Source organism: Sarcophilus harrisii, chromosome 1, assembly GCF_902635505.1.
Source record: "Sarcophilus harrisii chromosome 1, mSarHar1.11, whole genome shotgun sequence".
NCBI lineage: Eukaryota > Metazoa > Chordata > Mammalia > Dasyuromorphia > Dasyuridae > Sarcophilus > Sarcophilus harrisii.
Window position 1 is genome coordinate 449,068,696 of NC_045426.1, and position 26,543 is coordinate 449,095,238.

The window sequence follows — 26,543 nt, forward strand, 5'->3', positions numbered from 1 at the left end:
CCCAAAAAGTTATGTTTTACCTAATTATGTTTTGCTCAGGCTATAGAAAAACGAGTGTACATTCACTGAGCCACATGTAATTGATGGGAAATGCCATCCATGAACTTGTTAGGGTAACCAATAACTAAATTACCACAACACACCTAGTGGATTCTTTACTTAAAGATAATTGATAGTTTACTATAATCAATCAAGAGAAATCTGTTAAGCATCTATCAGCTGCCCAACAGAGATAGAGAAGATCTTTGTTTGTAAGGCTGGAAAATATTGTTGTCCACTGTAGGCTGTGAGCCTTCATACTAATATTTGAGATGATTGGTGACACATACAAAATGCATTCTATGGAAAATGGACTTTTCTGGCATTGAAATACATGTATGTATAAACCATGATGTTTATGAATATCCCTTATGAATATTCCATATTATATATTCTGTGTACTGCTGTCCAACAGCAGGTTAAACTCTCCTCATATTGATTCCTTGATGAAATAGTTTATCTTTATATTGTCCTTTTTTTTCCTTGAATTTCTTATCCCATATCCTATCATCAATCTTGTTCTGTCAAAACGAATTTTACCTCTTCAAATATCCACCTTGTATTAGTCCCACCATCTACTGCCTTTGCTTCTACTTGAAGTATTAAACAAAAAGCTATGGAAAAAATGTACTGTGTTAATTGAATCCAAAACAGATGTATGTTGTCTAATTTCAACTGGGTCCTCAATGCAGCAAAGAAGTCCTTTTTGTAGCTCTTTAATTGATTCACGATCCCATTTACTATAGCAAGTCTTCCAAAGCTTTTCCTCTCCCTTCAAATATATGGGTCTCCCTAAGCCTTGACACAAATTTTCTTGAAAAACAAGTAAGACCTTTTGCTGAGAGATTTTTCCTCCCTTTGTCACTTGCTCATCTCATAACATTCAGTGTCTTCTGATACTCTTTCCTCCTTCACCCCTCTTTCTACTCTCACATGTAGAAGTAGATTTTTTTTTCTGATCAAGGCAAACTTATCATGCATAGGGATCCCATTTTTTTAATCATACTCCCCCTCAGGAAAAAAAAGCATGCATTTACCTTTCTACTTACCTTACCTTTCCAGATTTATTTCACTTGATTCCCACCTCAAACATTTTACATTTCTTATTGAGTGGAACTATTGCTTTCATTTTTGCACTTGTTCATTCTTTCTTTCCTACTGTCAATGAACTACCTCTTCATAAGAGAATATATTTAAAGCTGAAAATGAATCCAACAGGTCATCTTTTCATTTTCTAGATGAGAAAATGTGTTCTTATTTGTGTATTTATAAATTATATATAATTGTATTAATATATACTTTATAAAACATGTATAAAATAGACATTAAAAAGAATTACCTAAAGATGAAACTTCTTTAAGAATATTTTATTTATTAATGGCACAGAGAATATGTTTAATGTCTTTGATAAAGTAATTATTAACAACTTAATAGTAGTTTAAAAGCAATGTAGCTATTTTTCATTTTAAAAAAAATCTTAGTACAACATCTTGAGATCTAGTTCTACATTCAATTTATTTCAATACTTGATTTAATCAATGTCATAATTAAAAAGATACCTTCTACAGAGGAAAAAGTGCATCATGGATTCTGTTTACTAAATTAAGACATTAATCATTCAATTTTATCTAGCAATTATAATAAAGTTTTTTATGGAAAATTAGCTAGTAAATCTCCATCTTCTTTACATCCATCAGTTGTTCTTGCAAACTAATTTTGAGTTATTGTTAGTATATATGTAAGTAATGGGTTCAAAACCCACTGAAATTCTTTGGAAGAATTTAAAACGGACTAGAAACTCTATTTCAAAGGGGAAAATGTAGACAAAAGAGTTTTTCTAAATGTTTTCAGCAACAAAAGTTTAATTTTAAATCCTGTTATTCATAATGATGTCATTAGCTGTTATCTCGAGACAGAATATCCACTTAGCATGAAATTGTTCTTCAGAGGATGTGGATCTATCTTTTAAATACTCTTGGTCATTTTGTTATTCTTAGCCAGGTTCTTGTCAGATCCAATTAGTTCATCATTGTATTTTCCTCATGAGGTGGACCATAAAGAGTTCTCTAGGAATAGAGGAGTTAAATCTATCATTTTCTTATTTACTTGTGTCTAAATTATTGGTGTTATCTTTAATTCAGGTTTGTTTGTGCAACTCTTTGTAAACCACTTATCAAATTTGCAAGGGCTATTTATTAGAGGTTCATAGCCTCTTTGTGTGTGTGTGTTGCAGACCCTTTAGGCACGCTGGCAAAGCCTACATATTGCTATTCATAATAATGTTTTTAAATCATTAAAAGAAGCACTAAATTTTGATTAGAGTTTAGAGAAATTAAAGTAATATTTTTTCACATTCAATTTCATGGACCCCCTGAAATCTTCTTATATATCACTTATGCATCCTTGCACCCCAAAAGACTCCTGATTTAAATAAAATTGGATAACATAATGCATATAATCATAGGACACATAAACTGAAGTATATCACAAGTTATCAAGCAAGTGAGGATTGCATTTTGAACCACTGAATAATATTGCCAATATTAATAATGTACATATTAAATATTAATAAAGAATAATCTCTTTATTGTCTTAGATAAAAACAAATTTTAAAAGTTTCCCTTCTTTTATTCCTGCATTTCAAGGGACCATTTTGAACATTCCATGTACTACACTAAAAGTTACCAGCTAATAGAACAAATACTTTAGTATCTTTCATAATCTGCCTTCATCTTACCTATATAACCTCATTTAATAATTCTTTTCCCAGAAATATTCTAAATTCTAGTCAAAATTGACAAGGTCAGCTCCATTCTCTAATTCAGAGTATTCCTCATGCCTGAAATGAATTAACTCCTCAGAAGCTCATACATTGAGCTTAAACTGGATCCCAGAGGCCATTCTCTCTTTTGGTAGACATATTCAGAAGTCACATAGTAAGTGATGGAGGCAGGATCAGATCCAGGCTCTCTCACTTCAAATGCAGTGGGCTTATCACAATCTTCTCACCCATACTATTAAAATCATTCTCATTCTCAAAACTAAGCCCAGCTGTAATCTTTTTTGAAGCCTCTTCTTTCCTAAATGAAAATTTCTCCCCTCTCCTTATGTTTTATGTTATTTTATATAGCACATGTCTAGATACAACTCTTAAAACCTCATGTATCTTATGAAGTCCTTGAAAGCAGAGACTGGTTCATTTTTTTAATCTTATATCCTTAACACCAAACATAGCAACTTGTATATACCAGTCATTCAGTGTTTGTTCAATTTAACTGATTTATATTTATAAGAAAAAGAAATAATCTGAGGCATGGTTGGAATGTTAGTTTAGTCTATGTGAAGACATTTCACTATAGAGGTTGGAAGAGGAAAAGACATTTTGAGTAACATGTTTTTTCTTATCAGGATCACATATATACACAGAGACTTTCCCTTTGTCTCTGTTTCTCTGTTTCTGTCTCTGTCTCTCTAGCAACCTTTATTCCTTAAATAAATGCTAAAAATTACTACAATGCAACTCATTAACAAGATATACAATAATGGCAGATAGAAATTATTATTTACAATGTTTAAACTGTGAAAATATTGCAGAACTTGTCTATTACTACAATGACTTCTTTTTACTTCTATGACATAGTCTCATCATTCAGTTATCTCAAGATACCTGTTAAATATCTTCTCAAAAATGTTCTTCCTCTTCTTTGAATGACAAAGATGAAAACACTTCTCTAAAAATATCCTCTTCATCTTCTTTTTTCTCTCTTCAAAGAGGAGGGAAGGAGGGAGGGACAGAGGAAGGGGGAGAGAGGGGGAGGAGAGAAAGAGAGAGAACGAACGAGAATATGTGTGTATGTGAGTGGTGTGTGTGTATGTGTACCCACTTCATTCACTCTCTCATGACATTGAAAATGGCCCCTTCACGGATGACTCTTCATAGACTATATTCAAGATTCTATAGCCTCTCTTAAAGATAAGGTAACAATATCTATAGTCTCAGTGGGAGAGACCATTGAAGATACTGTTACATGTAATATAGTATTTAGTAGGAACAGGTAACATTGTGTAATGGTACAAATAAATTAGCAAAGGAATAGAGCTGGACAGGTTTTCCTGAAGGTGGTATTTCTGTTCCACTACTAAGGATGAAAAGAATATGAATAGAAGAGATCCTGTAAACTATTTAAAGTATCTATAAAGACACCCTAAAGGAAAAGAGCAATAATGTAAAATTCTGACTGAAGAGGAAACATTTCCACAGAAGCAAGAAATGAAGTTAGAAATGAGAAGTCAGTTGATAAAGAACATTCAAGTCTCTGAGTGGATATTTTATCCTTATTTGGAATCATTGTGTCTGTGAGAGGAGAGCTGATATAACTGAAGAAGCAGTTTAACACAGATAGACTGAAATACTTTAGGTGACCCCAAAGGCAGGAAGCAACCCTGTATTCCATACCATTTCATTTGGAAAAATTTTGAGGGTAAAAGTTTTTGCTGTCTTTCCATGGAAACAGAGCAGAAAAAAAGATATAATCTGATTTCAACTTGTATAAATTCATTGAATATCTTTTAAATATCCATTGTTATTCTGATTCTCTATCATGTATATTGAAAACTTTCAACATAAAACTTCAACAGAAAGATATCTATATATTTAGACTTAAGCTCATCTTCTGAACAGAGTAGGAGATGAGTGGCTTCTCTGTCCAGAGAGCATGTGTTTTTTGAAGGGTAGGAAAAATTAACCATGTTGACATACATCAGGTAGGGAGTCAGATGAAGTAACTCAAGATTCCTTCCAACTCTAAAACTGTATAATCTTTTGACAATTTTTGTCACTATAAAAGCAAATAATTCAGGGCTGGAAAAGACCTTAGAGATGATCTCATACAACTCTTCATTTTATACAGGAAGAGACTTGGACCCAAAGAAATTCAATAACTTCTTGAAGGGTACCCAATGGCAAAATCAGGATCATAACCCATATCTACTTCCTTCTAGCAAAGTTTTCTTTTCAGTATGCCATGCTGACTCTTATGATTTGGGGGAAATAAAGATAGGATAGGAAGAGGTCAAGACCTGTGGTTTCAACAAGGGATATAATTGCTAGTGCAGAAACTGATTCTACTGATTCAGGTCAGCAACTTGTCTGCAATGTATATGGTTTTAGAGAATTGCTTTGGCTTGCTCATGCTAACAAAGCAAGCATGCATCAGAAGCAGGTTCTGAAACAAAAGCTTCCTGAGCTTTCTACTTGACATACCACATTTTATTTCCATATTTATCATGTAAAAATTTAATAGTTTTTGTTTTTTTTAACTTTATTCTTATAGTTACATAGAAAACCTTAGGATCTTTATGTATCATACATATATGCATTTATTGCTATTTTATTACAGTGTTGATCATATTTTTAAAGGTGATTTAAAAATCAGTTTTTAAGATTTGAGTTTTTAAAATCTAAAGTTAAAGTCTAAAATGGATATATCATTTCACTTGGACACAATTCTGAAAAAAAAATTAGGCACAGACCCTGCAGGATGTCCAGAGAGGAAAAGTGAAATGATCATAAAGCCACTGGGGGAAGAAAGAATGTTTGCAGAAAAATTAGAAAAAACTAACTAAATGTTATGTAATTTTATTAAGATAAGCAATAACTTAACTGAGGAAAATGATTGCCATCTTTTATTAAATATTTGAAGAGTATAAACATTAGATATATGTTTCAATGCCAAAGTGTATAACAAGTAGGAAAATTTCTAAAACAAAACATTTCAGACAATTTCAACTTGGTGAAAAGAAGAGACTTTTTTTTAAATTTCCAAAGTCAATTGGTCAAAACCTTATTTCTTTTTAATGTTGAAAGCTAAATAGGAAAATATACTGGATGGCAGCATTCTACCTATGAGAATTCTCAATTTCCTAAAATTATTTTTATTGAACTTTCCATTCTTCATTTTGTTTTTTCCTAATAAGGATTGAGTTTAAAAAAAAATAAGAAACAGTCTTAAAATGAGAAGGAAAGCAAATTACACAATTAGAAAATTTAGCAAAAAAAAAGAAGAAATGAGGCAGAAAATTTGGTATTGTTGTTATAATTAATTTGTACAGGAAATGAGAATTTTTCAAATGTGATATGATAGGAAATGTATCAGAAACATAAAGTCAGTTTTTAGATGCAAATCATATTACCACACATATGTGTGTACAAAATTCAGGTTTACAGCCTGAAGAAAGTAGTTTATAAATTTCTTTTTTAAAAGAATCACATGATTATTTATTTAGAGTTTGAATCTTTGATAGAAGAAAACCATACTTGACTAACAGAAGTAGAATATTCTTTTACTATTCTTCTACTAATAGCATTTGAGGCAATTCTACATATTACCACACTTGATCCTCAAACTAGATTTTACTTTCCTCTTCATTATTTTCTATGAATCCAAAAGTCTTTTCTATACTGTTAGGCAGCTGGAAGAATAACTACTATGACAAATTAATGGGTTTGTTTTGGGGTTGTTGTTTTGTTTTGTTTTGTTTTGTTTTGACATAGTTATGTACTATTCATTTAGATACCCTGTGGAGAATTTAGGAGGGATTTGACAGTATGTTTGCTCCACTCTGAATTTGAGCATGTATCGATTCACACAGAACCATTAATGGGAAGAATGAAATATACTTTAGAATGCAATTTATTTTGTCCATTTTCAAATTAAGATGTTGTTTGATCACATGGATGTTAATTAGATTTTTATCCTTTCAAAAAAAATTTTACCATCCTATCCAACATTTTGCAAAGTAGTTGCCTTCTATTGAGGTTAAATAAAATGTAAATGGTGATTGAAAAGTTCCCTTTGAATTAAAACAAGTGGTATCATAGTATTAAAACTAAAAGGTAAAAGTCATTTGTGTATTTCAGCAGAGTACAGTACAATCCACAGTCCTTCGACACCTATTAAAGATTCAGACTCAGATCGGTTACGCCGGGGTTCAGATGGGAAATCACGTGGGCGGGGCCGAAGAAACAATAACCCTTCACCACCACCAGATTCTGACCTTGAGGTATGTTATGTGCCTGGGCACAAAGAAACAGCTATATGCTGCACCTGGGTATATTTGAAAAGGTGAACCACAGAATAATTTTGTACTGCTTTATCTGTTAGAAAAATTACATAGTAAAACAATTGTCTTCTTGATATTTCATTTTCCCCTAGAATATGATAGCAAATTATGTAACTATTGCTTATGAAGTCAATTTTATTCATAAAATTTCACATTTCCCCCAATTCCCTATTAAGTAGCAGGATTTCTGGAAATTATCACAATGCCATCAAAAATAATTTTACATAATGTAATTCAATATTAAAACATACCATTAGCATATTTATTTTAAAAAAAAACCAGACCTTTAAGGAGGTAATTTCATAGCTCTGAGGCCATTTCAATATAATTTTTATTGCTTGCCAACCTGAAGTTCAATGAAAAGTATTTTAGTCTACTAGTCATTTTGTATGGTTAGTAGTGGTAGTTGTAGGCAGTGAGGGATTGAGGGTTTGTTTGGTCAAGGAGAGAATAGAAATAAAGCATTTTATTCCATAGGGTCCTCTTCATAATTTTTATAATTCCTATCACCAAATTCAACCTTATTGTATCTGGAATAAGACAGAATTTATGCAAGATTATTTTAAAATTCTAATAATTTACCAAATAACTCCATTTGTAAAGACTTTAAAATCCAACAAGAGCAAATTATTATTTCTTGTTAGCAATCCTCACATCATTCAAGATAAGGATCTGGCATAAAATTATTGTCTTCAAATTATGTAGATACTACTAAAACTTAGCTTTTTAAAAAAAAAAGAAAGAGAAAGGGAAAATCGGGTGTTAATTTAATTTTTTCCAATAAGTTTCTTTTTTTAATGAGGAGACATTTGAGTAACAAAAGAGAAATTGATGACCTACTTTTTAACCAAACTCTGTTTTTACTGAAACAAAGAAGAGAATAGTCCTGTATCTTCATTCCAGACCAAAAGTTGAGATTGTGCCCATTCAACAGGGGGACAAATAAATAATTGTGGACATATCACTATCTAGCATTCTCTCCTATATAAAAATTTTATTTTAATAGGGCTTAATGGGTATGTAGAAACTATATATGTCATTGCTTGTTTATTTTTCTGTAAGAATGTTAAAAAAATTGTTTTTAGCATATGAGACATTTCAGTATAACTTCATATCAATGTTAATTTGAGTTATACATTTCTGTATTTAGTACAAAGACACATTAATTTGATTTTGTTTTTGCAGAGGGTTTTCATCTGGGACTTGGATGAGACAATCATTGTTTTCCATTCCTTGCTTACTGGGTCCTATGCTAACAGATATGGAAGGGTGAGTATTAAGGAATAAATGTGCCAGTTTGCAGTCCTTTGAATTGAGAATTAACCTTGGATTCCAAATGGCAAAATTAACTTCAGATGATACTTTAAGACAAGGCCTTGGAATTTTCTATTGGGATAGGTATATATCAGTGGCTTCATAAACATTTATCACAATGTAAGCAATTTTTTCAAGGGGCTATCCAGAATATTTGAGATCATTTCAAGAAAAAGTCTCTCCCTTTTTTAAAACCATTTTTCAAGGGCTTAGAAAGTGGAAGGTAATCTTGGATCTGATACTGAAATGGATTACTATAGCATTGGGCATCCACTGTCTACAACCTTCCTTTTCTTATTCCATGTGGAAAGAATACTTAAGAAATATCATGATTTTTGTGTACTCTAAAATTGAGAGCATCTGCCCTTAAAAAGCAGAAAAATAAACATTTAAAAATGTGACTTCATTCAAAGCTTTTTTTTGTCCAGAAAAGAACTCCACTTTCCCCTCAAATCTTCCTGTCTTAGTGACAAATTAAAACATTAGTGGATTAGTGGTCCACATGAATTTTTTCCTTACTAACCCCAAATATTTAAGGAAAACTAATCTGGAATATTAGGAAAGATGTTTCCCTCAGATTTTTACCATATGTATATCTTGCCTTAGAATAATTTTTTAACTTTATCAGCACATTTTATTTTGTAGTACAAATTGTTGGCTATTGGGATTTCATACTTATGGTCTTTTCTATGTTTTGGATGGAAGTAGAAAGCCAAGGGAGTTCTGACACATTCTTGAGTTCACTGATCATAGCTTGAAATATGTCACAAACTGGTAACTATTATCCAGTTCATCAGAAAATCTTAGAGGCAGTAAGACTTTTAAGCAGGCTTCTTTTCAATAAGCCTGTAAGAAACATGACGTGAAAAAAATTTTTTTTCTCAAAAAAGTCCTCCACTCTGGCCCAATCAGGAAACTAAATGGTTTATTATGATTCCATTAATTCTCTCAGTGATTTGGTAAGTCTTAGAAAAGAGCTCAGGTGACTTAGTAGTAAGCCTGATTTAACTGATCTTAGATTTACCGTGGTAGGACTAAATATGTGGTTGTACTTTCCTATGTATGCTATAAGGAAATGAATGCTGGACAATGGACTAGCAGTTCTGTCTCTATAGGAACCAGTTACTTGAGATCTAGCTTAGTCACAGTAGGTTAGATGATTGAATGAGAAATCCATTCAGTAAGTTGATACTGGATCTCATTGATATAATGAAAAATTAGGACATGTTACGGCAATATGTACCCCCACCAAAAAAAAATAAATAAAAGTTTGAGAATGTCCCTCCTTCAGTGTAATCCTATTTGTGGGAAGAACACATAATGAGTGTGATGAGGAAATGTTGTTTCATAACAAAGGTGATGGGAACAAAGAAAAAGAATGTTGTACATAGAATGACACGTAGTAAGAAGAAAAATCACAGCATCTTATGTGAAGAATAAAGTCCATAAGCATTGCCATAAACCAGTTTTTAATTGTTACTAATGTACATGCTAATTTAAAAAATTAAAAACATCCTCTATTCTTTTATTTGACTTTGCAAACAATGTAAACATCAAAACATACATAATATAAAATAAATATAGTATGCAAAGTAATTATTAGGCAGTTTGATATTAAACAATATTGCTATAAAGGATCATATTGATATTGCTACAACATCTTTAGATTGCATAGGACTTCAGAAAGAACTGACTAAATCATCTTTTTCTGAGAGCTTTGTTTGTATGCTTCATTAATATCTAACACGAACTTTAGAAGTCCATGAAAACTTGGAGATTGTGAAATCTAACTTACCTTACTAAGGAAAATGTGGTACAAAAAATGTGTAACACGATTATGAGCATTGTGATATTTCTTCTGATTGAAAAGCTCAGATAAATTGCTGTCTATCAATTTTTAAGGACAGCCACTAATAATTTGTAATCATTCAAAGAGGACAGGAAATAATGAAATTATCACATTATACCTTAATCATATCAGGGTATGCCTGAATATCATCTATACCCACCATTTAACTTTAGACAGTTTGAGTAGCATGTACTAATTTAGGTGGGGGCTAAGAAGAGTTATGGAATAAGAGCAGCCCAAGATAAATGTGAGATATAAGTCTCTTTAAGTGTGACTAGCTGATACTGTTTACAGATATAGGAATTCCTCATATGTCAGCTACTAGTAGTTACCAAAGAAATATTCCACAATGGAGTTCCCCCTAATAGATAATGCAATGTCTAGTAATTTAGGAACTGCCTACCTTCTGTTATACACACACACACACACACACACACCCACATACAATATGTGTATATATATATATATATACACTACATATGTACATGTATAAGTACATTTATACATGTATATCTGTATATTCCAATGAATCTAAATTTAAGGAAAATCATTTATTTCTGCAACTCAAATTTCCAAAGAGTATAGAAGGTTTCATGTAAAAAAGTTTAAATTTGCTTTATTTGATTCTAGAAGGCAGGATCAAGGAGAAATGACTAGAAATTGCAAAAAAGGCAAAATATGGTCTTGGAATTAAGAAAAATTCTAATAATTAGAGCAATCTAAAAATGGAAAATATTGTTTTGCTAAATGATACAATAGGTTTCCCTCATTAAAGGTCTTTAAACAGATAAACAACTGTTTGGTCTTTCTTTGAGATAAGGTTTGAATTACATGACCATTGAAGTGATAACTGTGTTAGAGTTCTTTTATTCTATGACATTCAGGGACTTAGTCTTCTATTATAATAATTTAATATTGTTAGTAGAGAAATTGAATATTATAGCTCTTGACAAATTCACTAAAATAGTCTAGTGAAGGTTACTGATTACAGCTACTAAACTCCAGAAAACAGCACAAAGTATCCAAAATCCAGAAAACTCTGGAGGATTTCAGATTACCTCTCTGCCTCATAAGGGTTGCTCTACACTTTTGTGTACCCAGAAGGGGTGCTATAGTAAGTGGGTGTCCAAAGCTTTTGTTGATTTTTAGGTTATCCAGTTAATTGAATAAACTCATCTCCCCAGGGAATCAAATCTATGCCTACCTAAGAGTCAAAACAAAAAAGAAATTGTTGTTGTTGTTGTTGTTCAAAGACAGGATTTAAGTTTTCTTGACTCCAAGGTCTGTTTTTTTTTTCACTTTCCTCACTGGCTCCTAGCATAGAGCAGTTGTTTAATAAATATTTGCTAAATTGAATAAATAGAACAACCAAGCCTATCCTGATACCATCAGCAAATGTGGAGAAGTCTGAATCCCTTAGATGAGTAAACTTAATTTTTACAGATGCCTTGATGGTTATAGCATTTACTCAATTAGCTACACAGTAAGAAAGTATTTAGTATTAACCATTTGTATTCCTTGTTGAAGCTGACCCTTATATTTACAGTAAAGGTAAACAGCAAAGTTATGTTGCCATAAGGAGATAAAGGGATTTTGACTTATGCCATTTTTTTAGGATTAGCTACTTCACCAAAACATCAGTCAGGTATTAAGCAATGATGGATTTTGAAAGACATTCAATTGTGCCCTATAAGGAATAATAAGGATAATAATTTGTCATTTCTGTATTGCTTTAAGGTTTGTCACCCTCTCTAATCTGAGCCTTACAACAATTCCATGAAATCTAAGAGTTGATGTAATTATCTACATTTTGCCTATGAGAAAACTAAGGTTGGCAGAAATTAAACCAATACCCTCAGGATCCAGAGCAATTAAGTAAAAAAGGAAGAATTCAAACCTGGTCATCTTGTCTACAAGGCCAGTATTCTTTTTTAGTTTACTATGCCTTTCAAAATATAAAGAAATAAAAAATAAGAATTTGCTCAAAGAACTTCAAAAATACTTATAGCTTTCATATATGTGAAAAATTAAATCATGTTACTGAGAGGCAGCATGATATAGTAGAATCCTGGCCTAGAAGCCAGTCTCACCTCTGACCTCAGGCTGTATGATCAGGTAAATTATTTAATTTCTTAGTGATCTAGGCCCTTTCTAAAACTAGAAATTAAAGATACTGACCTACTTTAATAAGGAGAGTTTCCTCTCTAACCCCTTACAGTGTACATGGTAATAAGTAGTTCAGACAAGTGATGCCTATTATTCCATTAGGATGATGTTATTTTAAGATTAAGACAGATTACACTTCAATATTACACTTCAATAAACGTGATATTTGAGATTTATTACAGGTTTATAAGACCATAAACTCTATGAGGACAGGGACTATGTTGAATCTGACGAGTATGTGCTCTCTGTACATCATAAGTATTTAGTATATTTTTGTTGAATTGAATTTTAAGATAACCATCAGTTGAGAAAATGAGAATGAGATAGGGATTCTATAAAAGTCATAACTCTCAGCAGGTAGATGGAAAGATAGTCACCATGTACTTAATGTACGTTAGGTGTGTGATTTGCCATAACATTTTTAATACCGTTTTTTAGAGGAATGACTTTGAGCATAAAATATTTCTTTGTATCTCAAATAAGGGAAGCAATTTTTGGAGCTTATCCTTAATCCTTCCATTGTTAGCTGTCAACCTGTGTGAAAATAGGCAAGTCAGGTCCCCATAGTGCCCTTTCTTGTTTTTCAGCTTCTTCTTTTTCCAAAAAACAAAGACATTAAGAGGGCAGAACTTTAAAATGCCATTCAGGCAGTATTTGTGGCTATAATATCAGTGTTTTAAACAAGGAATTGTTTAAGGGTTTCAACACTGGTATTTCTCCTTTCTGTTGATCTGCACCTCCCTCAGAAGTTTGCACCTGATTTGAGCACAATTTATAAGATATTCACATTGAACTGCAAATCCTAATAAACATGCCCTCATTGTTAGCTCTGCTTCTCTGTTGTGCCATTACTGTGCTCAGTAATTACTTGGCAGTTGGTGGCTTTAAATTGCAAAGAAGGGCTCAGTGTAATGTATTTTATGGGCCTTATCTTTGATCCCACACATGCAAAACCAGCACTAAGCCTGGTACTCTAGCCAGAAGCCTATTTACACCTTAAAGAACAATTGATAACAAAATGTCCTTAGCCAAAGATAAAACTTTCTAAAATGAAATTTTTAGATTTCTTAAAATTTAACAATGCACAATAGAAATGTCATAGATTATGTGGTGTGTTTTTTTAGATTATCTTAATGAGCATACCTTCAAGAGAGATCAGAAACAATAGCCTGCATATTAATCTTTTGCAAATTATTATTTATTTTTAAAATTTATCCAAATAAATTTTCTTTGAGTAAGCTTTAATTCCACTATTACTTGTACTTTGTGTGGCCTCAATACTACTCTAGAATACTATTAGTTTCCCAGAAATGAAATAATTATATTGACCTAATTATAATTTTTCAGCTTCTATGCCTTTAAATCTATAAGGTCACAATAATTTAGCTAGTTTTTGGTTAGAATTCTTTTTTTTTTTGGTAAGCAAAGAAACAAAATAGAAGGAAAAGAGTTAAATGGACTAAGGATATCTTTAAATGTAGGTGATTTGGGAAAGGAAAGAGAGATATGCATTTATGTATATGAATAAAAGGCAAACCATTATAATATTTTCTTAAAAATAATTACTTGAAATGCTTTACTGATGTTTCTTAATCAATGAGTCTCAAAATGTCCCCCAAGTCTAGAACTCTCTCCTTTTTCATCTCTGGCTCCTGATTTCCTTGGAGTCCTTCAAGTCTTAGCTAAAGTCCTACCTTCTGCAACAAGCCTTTTTTTAGATCTCCTTATTCTTCTGAAATTAGCCAAATCTATCTTATATCTATCTTCTTTGTACATAATTGTTCACTTGTTGACTCACCCATTGGACTGAGTTCCTTGAGAATAGGGACTGATTTTTGTTTTGTTTAATTTTTTAAATCCCCCCCTTTCTTTGCATCTCCAGTGCTCAGCCCAGTTCTTGATGAGTAGTAAGCATTTAATAGATGCTTATTGACTGTCTTGCTGACTGATCTATTAAATTACTATTCTGTACTCCGGATTTTTTTTTAAAACAAAGTCTTTTAAATGATTTTTAATAATAAATGCTTAAAGCACAGTATTAACCATAAAGTTCCATATTTATGTAGGCTATTGTTTCTACTACATAAAAAGAAAGGACCTCAGACTTTAATATTTATATTTTTGTGTGAACTATTATGTGAAAATTGATCTTGTCATTAGTTCTTTTGACTACACACAATCTGAATGCAATACTTAGTTTTGTTAAGTATTTTTCTAATTCAATTGTAACTAATTTATTGCTAATTCAATAATAACAAATTTTAAAATTATCTCATTAAAGTTTTTAAAAGGGAAAATATTTAGTTCTCCAACTTGGAGAGAACAGTTCTTTGTTTTTACTTTGGAAAAATAATTTTGTTCATATTCTCCAAACTTCAGAAAAGTTAGTTTTTCCTTAAATTTTCCACAAACATTCATTTTGGGTACACAAAGAGCCATAGTGTGAAACTAAAAGTAGGCTTCTGGAGAAAGTACCTGAAATGTGATTTTTTTTAAAAAAGTAACCCTCAAACCACAATTTTTGTCACAGCTACTATGGGATGTAACTAGCTATAAGTGTGTGTGTGTGTGTGTGTGTGTGTGTGTGTGTGTGTGTGTGTATAAACATAATGTATATATATATTTATTTTTGTGAGTATATATACAACATATGTTATACTTTCAAATTACATTCACATACTATACAAGAATATAGGTACAAATTTATATCTATTATATAGAAAGTTTTTGGTATGTGGAATTTAACAGTCTATATATTAATCCTTAGTACATAAGTCCTAGGGAGACAGTCAGTGAACATTTATTAAGTGCCTACTATGGGTCACACACTGTGCTAAGTACTAAAGTTACAAAGAAAGGCAAAAGTAGTTTCTGCCATCAGAGAAGTTACAAGGTTAGCAGGTATGAAAGAGAACAGGTACCCTGTGGACACAAGATACAATGAAATCCTAAAGCTGGGTAGTTCCCTTGGCCCCCTCCTTAAGTGGAAAATACAGGAAGGAAGAATTCTCTTATGTTCACTTGCCACCTTCTCCAATCAGCAAGAGGGAGAAAACCTCTGAGAAAGGGGATGCTGAGATGTGAGTTTTAGAGTTGAGATCATCTTGCAGGAAGATTAATTTCTGGAAGTAATGAAGTCTAGGAGAGTAACCAGGTACAAACGAGGGGCAAAGGTTTAGAGGTTTAGTTACTCAGAGTAACCCAGCAAGCACCATATATAGGAAGGGGAATTTGAAGCCTTTCTGGGTTGGAATTTTGTGAACTTTAGGTTTTTTGGGCATTAAACTATATTTCATATACTATATGTCACAACCTTTATACATACATCCATACACCTCCCACACACATCTATCCATACACACACGTTCACATATGAGAGACTAGTTTTTTTTTAATAATACCTTTTTATTTTCAAAATACATTCAAGATAGTTTTCAACGTTCACCCTTACCAAATCTTGTGTTCCAAATTTTTCTCCCTTCTTTCCTCAACTCCCTCCCTTAGACAGCAAGTAATCCAATACATGTAAAACATATACAGTTCTTCTTTATATATTTCCACATTCATCATGGTGCACAAAAAAAAATCAGGTCAAAAGGGGAAAAAATGAGAAAGAAAGCAAAAAGCAATCAAACAACAACAAAAAAGGTGAAAAAACCTTTGTTGTGATCCATATTCAGTGCCCACAATATTCTTTCTGGATGCAGATAGTTTTCTCCATCACAAATCCATTGAAATTGTCCTGAATCACTCTCTTATAAGTCCTCAGTTTCTTTGATTATGAAATTAGAATAATGGTACCTCCTCTGAACTTCATTAGTTCAATACAATAATAAAGTTGTGTTGAACTATTGAGATGATATATGGAAAAGCAAAAATAAAACTGTAAAAAGCTATTCAAATTTGAGTTATTATTGTAGTTAGATAGTAAACAGCCCAGTGGATAGAGTGTCAGGCTTAGAGTCAGGAAGTACTTCTTCATGAATTCAAATTTGGCCTCAGACATTTACTGAGTCTGTGACCCTGGGCAAGTCATTTAATATTGTTTGCCTCAGTTTCCTCATCTGTAAAAGGAACTAAAGAAGGAAATGCCAAACCACTCTAATTTCTTTGTTAAGAAAACCCAAATCAGGTCCGAAAGAGATGGACACAACTGAAAATAACTAAACAACAGCTAAGTAGTAGTGAATATAGTGATGAAGTACATAATCAAAATATTTGAAATAAGGTAAATAAGAAATAAAGAGATGTCAAAATAAGAGATATATTTGTTTAAACCTATGATTTGGGACAATAGAGAACACTAAATTTACCTCAGGGATTGGGTGGAAATAGGTGCTGAAAATTCATATTAGACCAAACAAAAGTCTGGTTGGTTTCATTAAGAAAAGGGGGGGAAAATTAATTTGTTTACTGCCCATTAGACTATAAAATCCTTACAGGCAAAGACAGGATTCTTTTGTGTCCCCAACTCTTAACACAGTTGTGGCACATAGTAGGCACTTAATGCTTATTAATTGATTGGTTGTTACATTATGTAAAAACTAAATTCAACAATGCCTCTTTGTATCCATAATTTGTAAGGTATTATTTCTGTCTTACTAAAAGATTTGAGCAAATTACTTTTAAAGATCATTGTAGCCAAATATCATGCAAACTTACTTGCCCATTTTACAAATTGTAAGATAAACATCACCTAATAGTTGCCCAACACCAAAGCAAGCCTGAATCATTAGAATGCTTTTATCAGTACAGCTTCCAAACTGTCCCTTTCCCCCAGCCAAACCTATACCAGGGTGTAAACCACAATGTAAATAAAGGCATTCTCTTTGCCAACTGTGATTGGAACCTCGAAAGGCAATAAGTACTTTCCCTTTGGCAGAACTTATGCCAATCCTAAATAGCCTTTCTATTGTTTATGTCATTTTTGCATAAAGTTCATGAACCAGGTACAGCAAATTGCCAAATTAGAAATGATATCAGCTGAGATTTTATCTTATCCTTTGAAATCATATTGGTCTACTTTGGCTATTGATACTTCATTTCCAGGATTTTTGTTCTTGTTATTGTGGGCAACACCATGTATGTGATAATCTACTTAACATCTTACTAGGTACGCTTGTGTGAGTTGCTGCAGCCAATACAAGTTAATTACCTAGTAGACAATCTTTTAATATTAAGTCTCTGAAAGCTTTGCTTAACTAGATTTTGGTGACAGAATTGAAATCTTTTGCTGGGCCCACATTTAAAACAAAAGCAATTTGAAAGCACATTTTGCTAACAGTGTTAATTGTTTGATCTTGATGCTAAAACTGGTATTCCACTGGCTCATTTCTCAACAATCCAGGATGACTTCCACACCAGAAGGAGGCACTGGAGTATGAGAACAAATATTCCAGGATTGACTATAGTCATTTAGTTCATTTGCAGATGGTAAAATGTAATTTAAAATATTTAAAACCAGGCAAGAGATAGTGATTGCTGACATTTTTTCAGGCCATCCCACTCACAAGTATAAATATATTTTTACATGACAAAAATGGATTATCACTATCTTTCTCCCTTATTTCCTGAATACCCAGGAGTTAGTCAAGTATTTATTAAGGATTGAGAATGGAGTCAGTAAATTGTATTTTATTTTTGGTTGGTTGTATGGCTTTATTTTTTGTTAACCCTATCACTGGTATAGAGAAAGTTCTAGTGAGGAAACTATCACTACTGGCCAGTTAGTGTCTTGGAGCTTTACACAGGGTCACATTGTCAGTCAAGTGTCAAAATAACAGGTTTTCAATTTAAGTCTTGATTCCAAGACTCTACCTCTCAGTCTCTGATAGATAGATAGATGGATGGATAGATAGATAGAGATAAAAAGACATGTGTGTGAGTATGTGTATATACACATATATATACACTTGTATGTATGGAGAAAAAGAGGTAGGTACTGGTTTTGGAATCAAGATATAATATATACATGTATATGTATTATGTATGTATGTGTATATGCACATACATATTAAGAATAAGCTTTAAAGATTCAAATATTCTCTCTGCTTCCAAGAAAATTAAAAAGTAATAGATGTAAAATAGAAACACAAACAATGAAAATTTACATATACAAAAACAAATTTTATGTTAAAATAATGAAATTATCAACAAGGACAGGTTAAAGTTGCAACAAATTTCTTAATTTGTTGTTTTTACTGACTTGAATGTGCAAAGGAGGTGTTTTAATATCATACTAGCAAAGTTTTGTTTTGTTTAGAGTTTTTTGGGGGGAGAGGGGATAATTGCCATTGACATTTTTAAAAATGCCTTTCTTTACCAGCAGGATTTTATTTTTGTTTATTTAGCATAAAAGCCACAGTAATTCACACATTCTTTTTCTGGAGCAATGATGTAACATTTAATTTTCTTTTCTCTTTTCAAGTCATTTCACCCCATTGCATTGTTTTCATGAAAAGGGATCTATAAGTAGCACAAATTATATATTTTCTGCAATGATCTGTAGAAACTATCCCCACTTTGTGCCAATCCAATTCCATTTAATAGTTTATTAAATGCTTTGCATGTTAAAGGAGCTGTGCTAGGGCCCTGGGGGGCAAAAACAATAATGAAAAATAGCCCCAGTCTCAACGAATATGGGGTGGGGGCCTACAAAATGTATTTGGTAAGAAGAAATGTGCTTATTTAAGGAGTTAGGGATCACTAACAATATGAAAAATAGGGAAGACTTCCTAGTGAAGGTAGCATATGAACTGAAATTTGAAAGAAGCTCAGGATCTGAAGGTGTAGACTGCATTACAGGTATGAAGACAGCCATGGCAATGGAGTAGAGACAAGCTATGGAATTACCAATTTAGCAAAGAGTTGAGTGTCTAATCTGGTAGTATATGTGTTGAAGGATAGGTGTAATGGGCCTAAAAAGATAGGCTACAATCAGATTGTGAAAACCTTAATCCCAAATTGAGTTTACATTTTTTTCTTGGAGATAACATAAAAATATTGAAGTTTCCTTGAGACAATGGATAAAATGTTGGAATGGAAGTTCAAAAGACTTAAATTCAAAATCTGCCCCAAATACCACCTGTATGACCTTGAGCAAATCATTTAAATGTTATCTATCTCAGTTTCCTTAACTGTAAAATGAATATAATGATAGTATTTACCTCACATGATTGTTGTGAAGATCAAATGAGGTAACAGTTGGAAGCCCCTTAGCACAAAACCTAGTACATTGTAGGTACTTAAATACTTGTTCTTCCTTCCTAAAATAAACATGAGAGTGAAATGGACAGAATTAGGCTGCAGGAATTCATTGCCCAACTAGGCTTGGCTCCAGATAATCACAGTCAAGAAGGTTCAGACATCACTGACTTCCTGTTTGGAACTATTGAGGAAGAACTTTGTGACACTTCTATAAAAACACAGTAACATCATTAAATAGGAAAATAGAGAACACACATTGGATGAACCTAATCATTAATTGTCCTGATTTTCTTGGATATTCTACTATGACTTTAATGATGTTTTCATAGCAATCATTTCATAGCTACAACTTTAGCATCTGTTGTCATAAAAGACATAAGAAATGTTAAAGACTTGTTATGTGAGTTATCAAATTTAAAACTGATTTGCACATTTTTCTCCTACATTATGCTTTTGGTAACCAATATTTACTTGATAACTATTATTAACAATGTGCTATTTCTTATTCTCAGGTCAGAAAAATGTGGCATATATTAAAACATTATAAATTTGAATGTAAAAAAAAACTATTCCTCATATGAGGTTGTAAGAATGCAAGGACATTTTAAAAAATAAATATAAGAGTTCTTCTCTAGTTTTCTTTGTTCTGTTTTACTAAGATTTACTAAGATGTTTAAGGCATTATGGTAAAAAAGTCAGGAGTACAAAAATAAATAGTAGAAGATTGTTGCCTTCAAATAGTCTTGCTTTCCTGCAACCTATGAGAAAAGATGAAACAAATAATAAAAAATTTAAAAGAATGTGACAGTTGCAAGATACAAATGGAATTCTCTGAGACTTGTATTGAGAGTTCTCCCAGTTTGCAAGGGGAAGAAGAAAAGAGGGCATCAAGGGAAATATCTGGAAATCTTAGGGAGTCTTAGAACTGGGCTTTGAAGAATGAATAAGCATTTTAATAAGCAAATAAAGGAAGAGGAAGTATATTCTAAGGACAAAGGATAGTGGTAACAAATGCATGGGTAAGATTGGACAAGTTTGGAGAATGATAAGTAGAGTTTGGCAAGATTTGGACTTTATTCAATAGTCACTGAAGAGCCATTGAAAGTTTTTGCGTGGTCATTGCTTGATTTTAAATGCAGCTTAATCATTAACCAGTTGCATGATGTTGGACAAGTCAATCAATTTTCCCCAACCCACAGTTTCTCTGTAAAATGTAATGGTTGAATTACACAGTTTCTGAGGGCTATTCTTTGCCAAGAGAACACCAAATGAGGTCATGAAGAGTCAGACACAACTTAAAATGACTGAATGATAACAAAAGAGGGTTTATTCATTATTGTTCTAAAAGTGTATGGTTTTAAGTGACTTCAGAACTGTTCTTTTGGATATTTGAATTTTTAATAGCAGTTATTCTTGGTAGAAAAATCAAGAACTTTTGGGAACAAGAACATATACTTACCAAAATAGAGAATCCTTTAAGTTCAATTAAACAAGAATCCTCAGTCAAAGAATTTGATAGTTGGAAAGGGAGCTCAAAAACCTTCTTTAGTCCAAACCACACTAAGAAAAATCTACATTAGAAATTATGCAACAAGTGGTTGTCCTTGTTTTGCCAGAAGAAGAATACCATCTCTCTAGGCAAAGCCATTCCTCTTTGGGGCAGCTCAAATTTTTAGGAAGTTTTTCATGACATCAAGTCTAAATTTTTGTCTTCAAATTCCATCCTTTGCTACTCATTCTGGTCTGTAGTGCCAGCCGAAACAATTATGACCTTCTTATATTAATCTTATGAATCTTCTGTATGACAACCCTTCTAATGCTTACAGACAGCTTATAATGACCCACAGATAAGACCTGAGTTTAAATCTACCTCAGATACTAGCCAGACCCTGGACAAGTCACCTAAAAAAACCCCTCAGTTTGCCGCAGTTTCCTCAACTGTAAAATGAGGATAATAATAGCACCTCCTTCATAGGGTCATTATGAGGATTAAATGAGATATTTGTAAAATACTTAGCACAATGTCAGGCAGCATAGTAGGCACTATACATATATATATATATATATATATATATATTTGTTCCCTTCCCTTTTCTAGACTAAAAAGGACCAGTTCCTTCAATTCATACCCATATAACATCAACTTAAAGAGCATCTCCATTCTGCTTGTCCCCTCCCAAATCTCTCCACCCTATCAACATTCTTTCTTAAACTATAGAACCCATAACTTAACACAATAAGTTACTGTCTGACAAGCACTGAGGATAGTGAGCTTATGACCTCCATATTCCTGGAAACCATATGCCTTTTAATGAAACCAAAATTTCATTAAGTTTTTTTTTTGGTGTTTTGTGTATTTGGCTTCTATATTACGCTGTGAACTCATCTTGGTTGTAGGTCCTTTTCAGAATACTTACTCTTCCCTAACTTCTATTTGTGAAGTTTATTTTAAGTATAATAATTTACATTCATCCTTTTTGGATTTTATCTTATATTTAGTCTATTAAGATCCTTACTCTGTCATCCACTGAGTTATCTATCCCTCACAGTATTTTTTGTCATATGCAAATTTGAAAAGCATTCCATCTTTGTCTTTATCCAGGTTTTTGATGAGAAAAATTAATCAACACAGGGCCAAATACAGATCACTGACATAATCCACTGAAAATATCCTGTCATTTTGACACTTAACCATTAAGAAATACTCACTGAGAGACCAGCCATTCACCTGGTTCAGAATTTCTTTGATTTGTATTATTGTACAATGCATGCCTTTTTCACAAGGATGCTATAGAACACTTTATCAAAAACTTCATTAATCAAAGTAACTACATCTACAGAATTCCCCTCATCTACTTTTTTAATAGTCCTATCAACAAAAGAAAAGCAATTAGACTGGCATGGCTTCTTCTGGATGAAACTACATTGGCTCTTTATAATTGTTGTTGTCACTTCTGTCATGTCTGACTCTTTATGGTCCCATTTGGGGTTTTCTTGGCAAAGATACTGGAATGGTTTATCATTTCCTTTTCTAGCTCATTTTTCAGATGAAAAAAGAGGCAAACAGGATTAAGGGACTTGTCCAGGTCACACCACTAGTAAGTATCTGAGGTAAAATTTGAACTCATGAAAGTGAATCATTTTGATTCCAAGCTGAGTGATCTATCCATTATGCCATCAAAGTAGTTTCTCTTTTACATATTCAGCAACCATTTTTTTTTGTCAAGCAATAGATGCTGACAAAGAATATAAATAATTGACAAGGAGTTGATACTCAAATGAGAAGAAAATAAGAGCACTAATTTGTTCATGATATATTTAAGTTATCTGGCTTAGGAGAACTAAATTTTCTGATTCTGGAAGCACTAGCAAATGTGACTACTGAGCCATTCTGTCAGTAATATTTTAAAATTTGTGGGAAATGGAAGATGGTGCCACAAGAATGGCAAAGAACACAAATGTTGTCATGATTTTCAAAAAATAGAAAGAAAATAAAGTCTGCAAAATGCAGACCTGTGAACTTGACTTTGGTTTCTGTTTTTTGAAATGATCATTAAAAATGGTTGCTGAAGACAAAACACTTATAAAAAGAATTTCTTTTCTATGAAAAAATTATGTTAGCAGTTTGAAATGTGTTACATATTTTAAAGTAATAGAATAATTCATTGATAAGATTAGTAGTAATGCTACGTCTTAGAAAATTATGTTACTTAAGAAGTAACAAAATTGGGTAATATATATTTCAGAGCTAACATTTAACCAAATGTAATATTTTACATTGTTGCTACTTAAAATAATTTAAATATATTTTTGACAGATCATGCCATTTTTATTAGCTTGATCCTATGGTAAATCAAAGTAAGTCAACATAGCAGCCTGGTATTTTGTTTGAGCAACAGCTATTTGAGTTTCATTACCAATTAATTTTGCTCTAACATACCATTTGGTCATTTAAAATTCTCCAGCGAATTTAAGTATATCTTGTGCCCTTAGAAGAGTTAGTTTACCTTACCTGAAGGAGTAATGTTCCTTAAAGCCAAGGTTTTTGTGAGAGTCCTATTTCATGTTAAATGCTTATAAAAACATTTTAGTTTCTTCAAACCATAATAAATTTATAAACAGATATTTAAAACTAATTAGCATTTCCTAAATTCCTCTGGTTGGCCCAAGAACTAGGAGCAATGAGTGGGGAGTTGCAAAGATAAATGTTTAGGCTTAATTTATTTAATAATTAAAGAGAGATCATACATTTTTGTTAATTAATAGGAAATATAAAAATATAACCTCTGTGATTGCCTTCCAATCTGGCATGAGAATTAATTTTTAAAAAATGAGCCCCTAGCAATTAATTAAGAAGAGGTAACCATCCCATCTACAAGTAAAACTGCTCACCAACATTTAAATCTAATCATATAGGGAAAAACTATCCAAAAATCCTCTTTTGGAAGGCTATATAATCCTGCACAAGTACACTGATGAAGTTTATTGGTGGGTGGACGGTTTGAATTGGATTAGATGAGCCTTCAATTTCCTATAAGCCTTAAAAAAATTCTACAATTACTCTCAAGTCCTTTGGAATTTAAAATTTGAGATAATGTTTTCTACTTTCCATAAGGTCTTGTTAACATAGAGGCAATTCCTAGTTATCCATGTGGATTAGTTATGTTTATTAAGCTTCAGCTGTACATTGTCATTCCTATACATTCTTGAATTCCTTTCTACTAATTCACAAACCCTTGTTTTCTTACTTTGCCTATTTTCTCTACCCAACACTGACAGTTTGTTTTTCTTCTCTTACCTCTCATCTTTTTGTACTGTCAAACAAATGTGTTCCTAGAGGACTAAGGATGATAAGAAATAAGAGAAAAGAGCAATATTCTGAAAGGTAGTTCAAAACTTCTCTGTTTAGAAAACAAGAGAGCCATTACATGGCATCCCAATGGTGCTTGACAGTATTTGGTGCCTTGTATCTAACCTTGACCTCATACAAATAGAATACTGGTTATGGTAATGCTATAAGTAACTAAGGCTCTTTCCTCTTATTGCAACAATTTTGTTTTCATCAAGAAACAATCTCATTATTGCCTACTACTAAAACAAAAGTTTTGAAAACTTTTTGAAAAGTTTTGAAAAGACAAACTTCAAAAGAAATGGGGTATGTTATCTAACTTCTATCTGTTATGTTGAATTATATTCCCCTGTTTTAATAGTACTGTGGTAATCATTGAGAAGCATAAAAATGGTAGAGAAAGCTTGATGGCATAGCAGATAGAATGTTAGAGTTGGAATAAGAACGAAACTGAGTTCAAATCTTACTTCAAACACATATTAGTTGCATGACCCTGAGAAAGTCACTTGACCTATGTCAACCTCAGTTTCCCCATTTATAAAATGAAAAATAAAAGAACACTAACTTTGTAAGGTTATTGTGAAGATCAAATAAGCTAATATATGCAATCCTCTTTGTAAACTTTAAAGGGCTGTAAAAATGCTAGCTGCTGTTATTATTTATTAGTCATACTACTGCCCACAAGATGCTTGTAAATCTAGCTGTTAAATAATGATTATGATGATGATAGTAATAATAGTATTACTTTTGCTTTTGTTAAGTACATTTCGGTCATGCCCAGTTGTTTGTGATCCTATCTGGGGTTTTCTTGGCAGAGATATTGGGATGATTTGCCATTTTCTTTTCCAGCTCATTTTACAAATTAAGAAATAGAGGCAAACAGGGGTTGTAATCTTTCTACCTCACAAAGCTAATATCTGAGGTTAGATTTGAACTCAGGAAAAGAAATCTCCTGACTCCAGGCTTGACACTCTATCCACAGCACTACCTAATTACCAATACGAGTACTACTAATAATAATAATGATAATTATAGTAGCATTTGCCCTTTTAAAAAAAATCTCTCTTTTTTGTTCCTCACAACAATTCTAGGAAGGAGGCAATCTTATTATCTCCATTTTACAGATGAGGAATTGAGACAGACAGAGGTAAAATCCTGTGACTTTCCCAAATTGACACAACTAATAAGTGTTTGAGGCAAGATTTAAACTCAAGTCTTCTGAACCTATCCATTATGTAACTTAGATGCTTATAATATGCTTAGAAGTTCCTCTCTCCACCCCTACCAAGATGGAAATGTCTTGAGGGCAGGAACTGTTTTTCATTTTCTTGTGTATTAACAAGCCCAGCAGAGTGCTTGTTGAATTGAATTGAACAATAGGAAAATACACACATGAAATATGGTAAAAATGCATTGCAGTGAATGTTTATGTGATGAATAAAATCTGTGGAAATTCAGAAAAGTATGAAATTGATATAATTGGATCATAAAATTATAGTTTCAAATTTAAAAAGGACCTCAGAAATTATTTAGTCCAATCCTAACATTCTATAATTGGAAAAAATAAGACCAGAAAGACAGAAGAACAAAAGCAAGTTAATAGCAGAGCCTTCACTTGAACTCATATCTCATGACTCTTAATTCAATTTTCTTTCTAAAAGTACACTATCCTACATCTCAAATCATTGAAGAAGAAGTGATCTCCAACTGGACCTGCAAGGGGCAGCTAGATTTGGAAAGATGGAGAATAAGAAAAGGAAATGAACAAGACTTGACATTTAAAATAAACGAACAGTGATTCTGTCACCCATGATTTTCCTTGAAAAAAAAAGTAGCTCTTGGAGTTTATATTCTTCAGCAACTTTTTTTTATAAGTACCTATCTTCTATAAAGCAGAGAGATATAGCTGTGATTAGACAGATTCTCTAGCTCTATGTGATAAAGTGAAATTCTTCCCTTTCATTTCTCAGTTTCTTCTTCAAACAGGGATAATAACTT

At 32.3% G+C, this 26,543-nt stretch overlaps 1 protein-coding gene across 1 annotated transcript in view; it reads left to right on the top strand.

The window, feature by feature from the left end:
* EYA1 (EYA transcriptional coactivator and phosphatase 1) overlaps positions 1 to 26,543 on the top strand; it is a 151,461-nt gene that overhangs the window by 75,612 nt on the left and 49,306 nt on the right. Inside the window, exons 10-11 of the mRNA XM_031946269.1 lie at positions 6,959 to 7,101; positions 8,347 to 8,430. Of these exons, the coding sequence (XP_031802129.1) occupies positions 6,959 to 7,101; positions 8,347 to 8,430 (227 nt within the window). The remainder of the gene's footprint in view (positions 1 to 6,958; positions 7,102 to 8,346; positions 8,431 to 26,543) is intronic.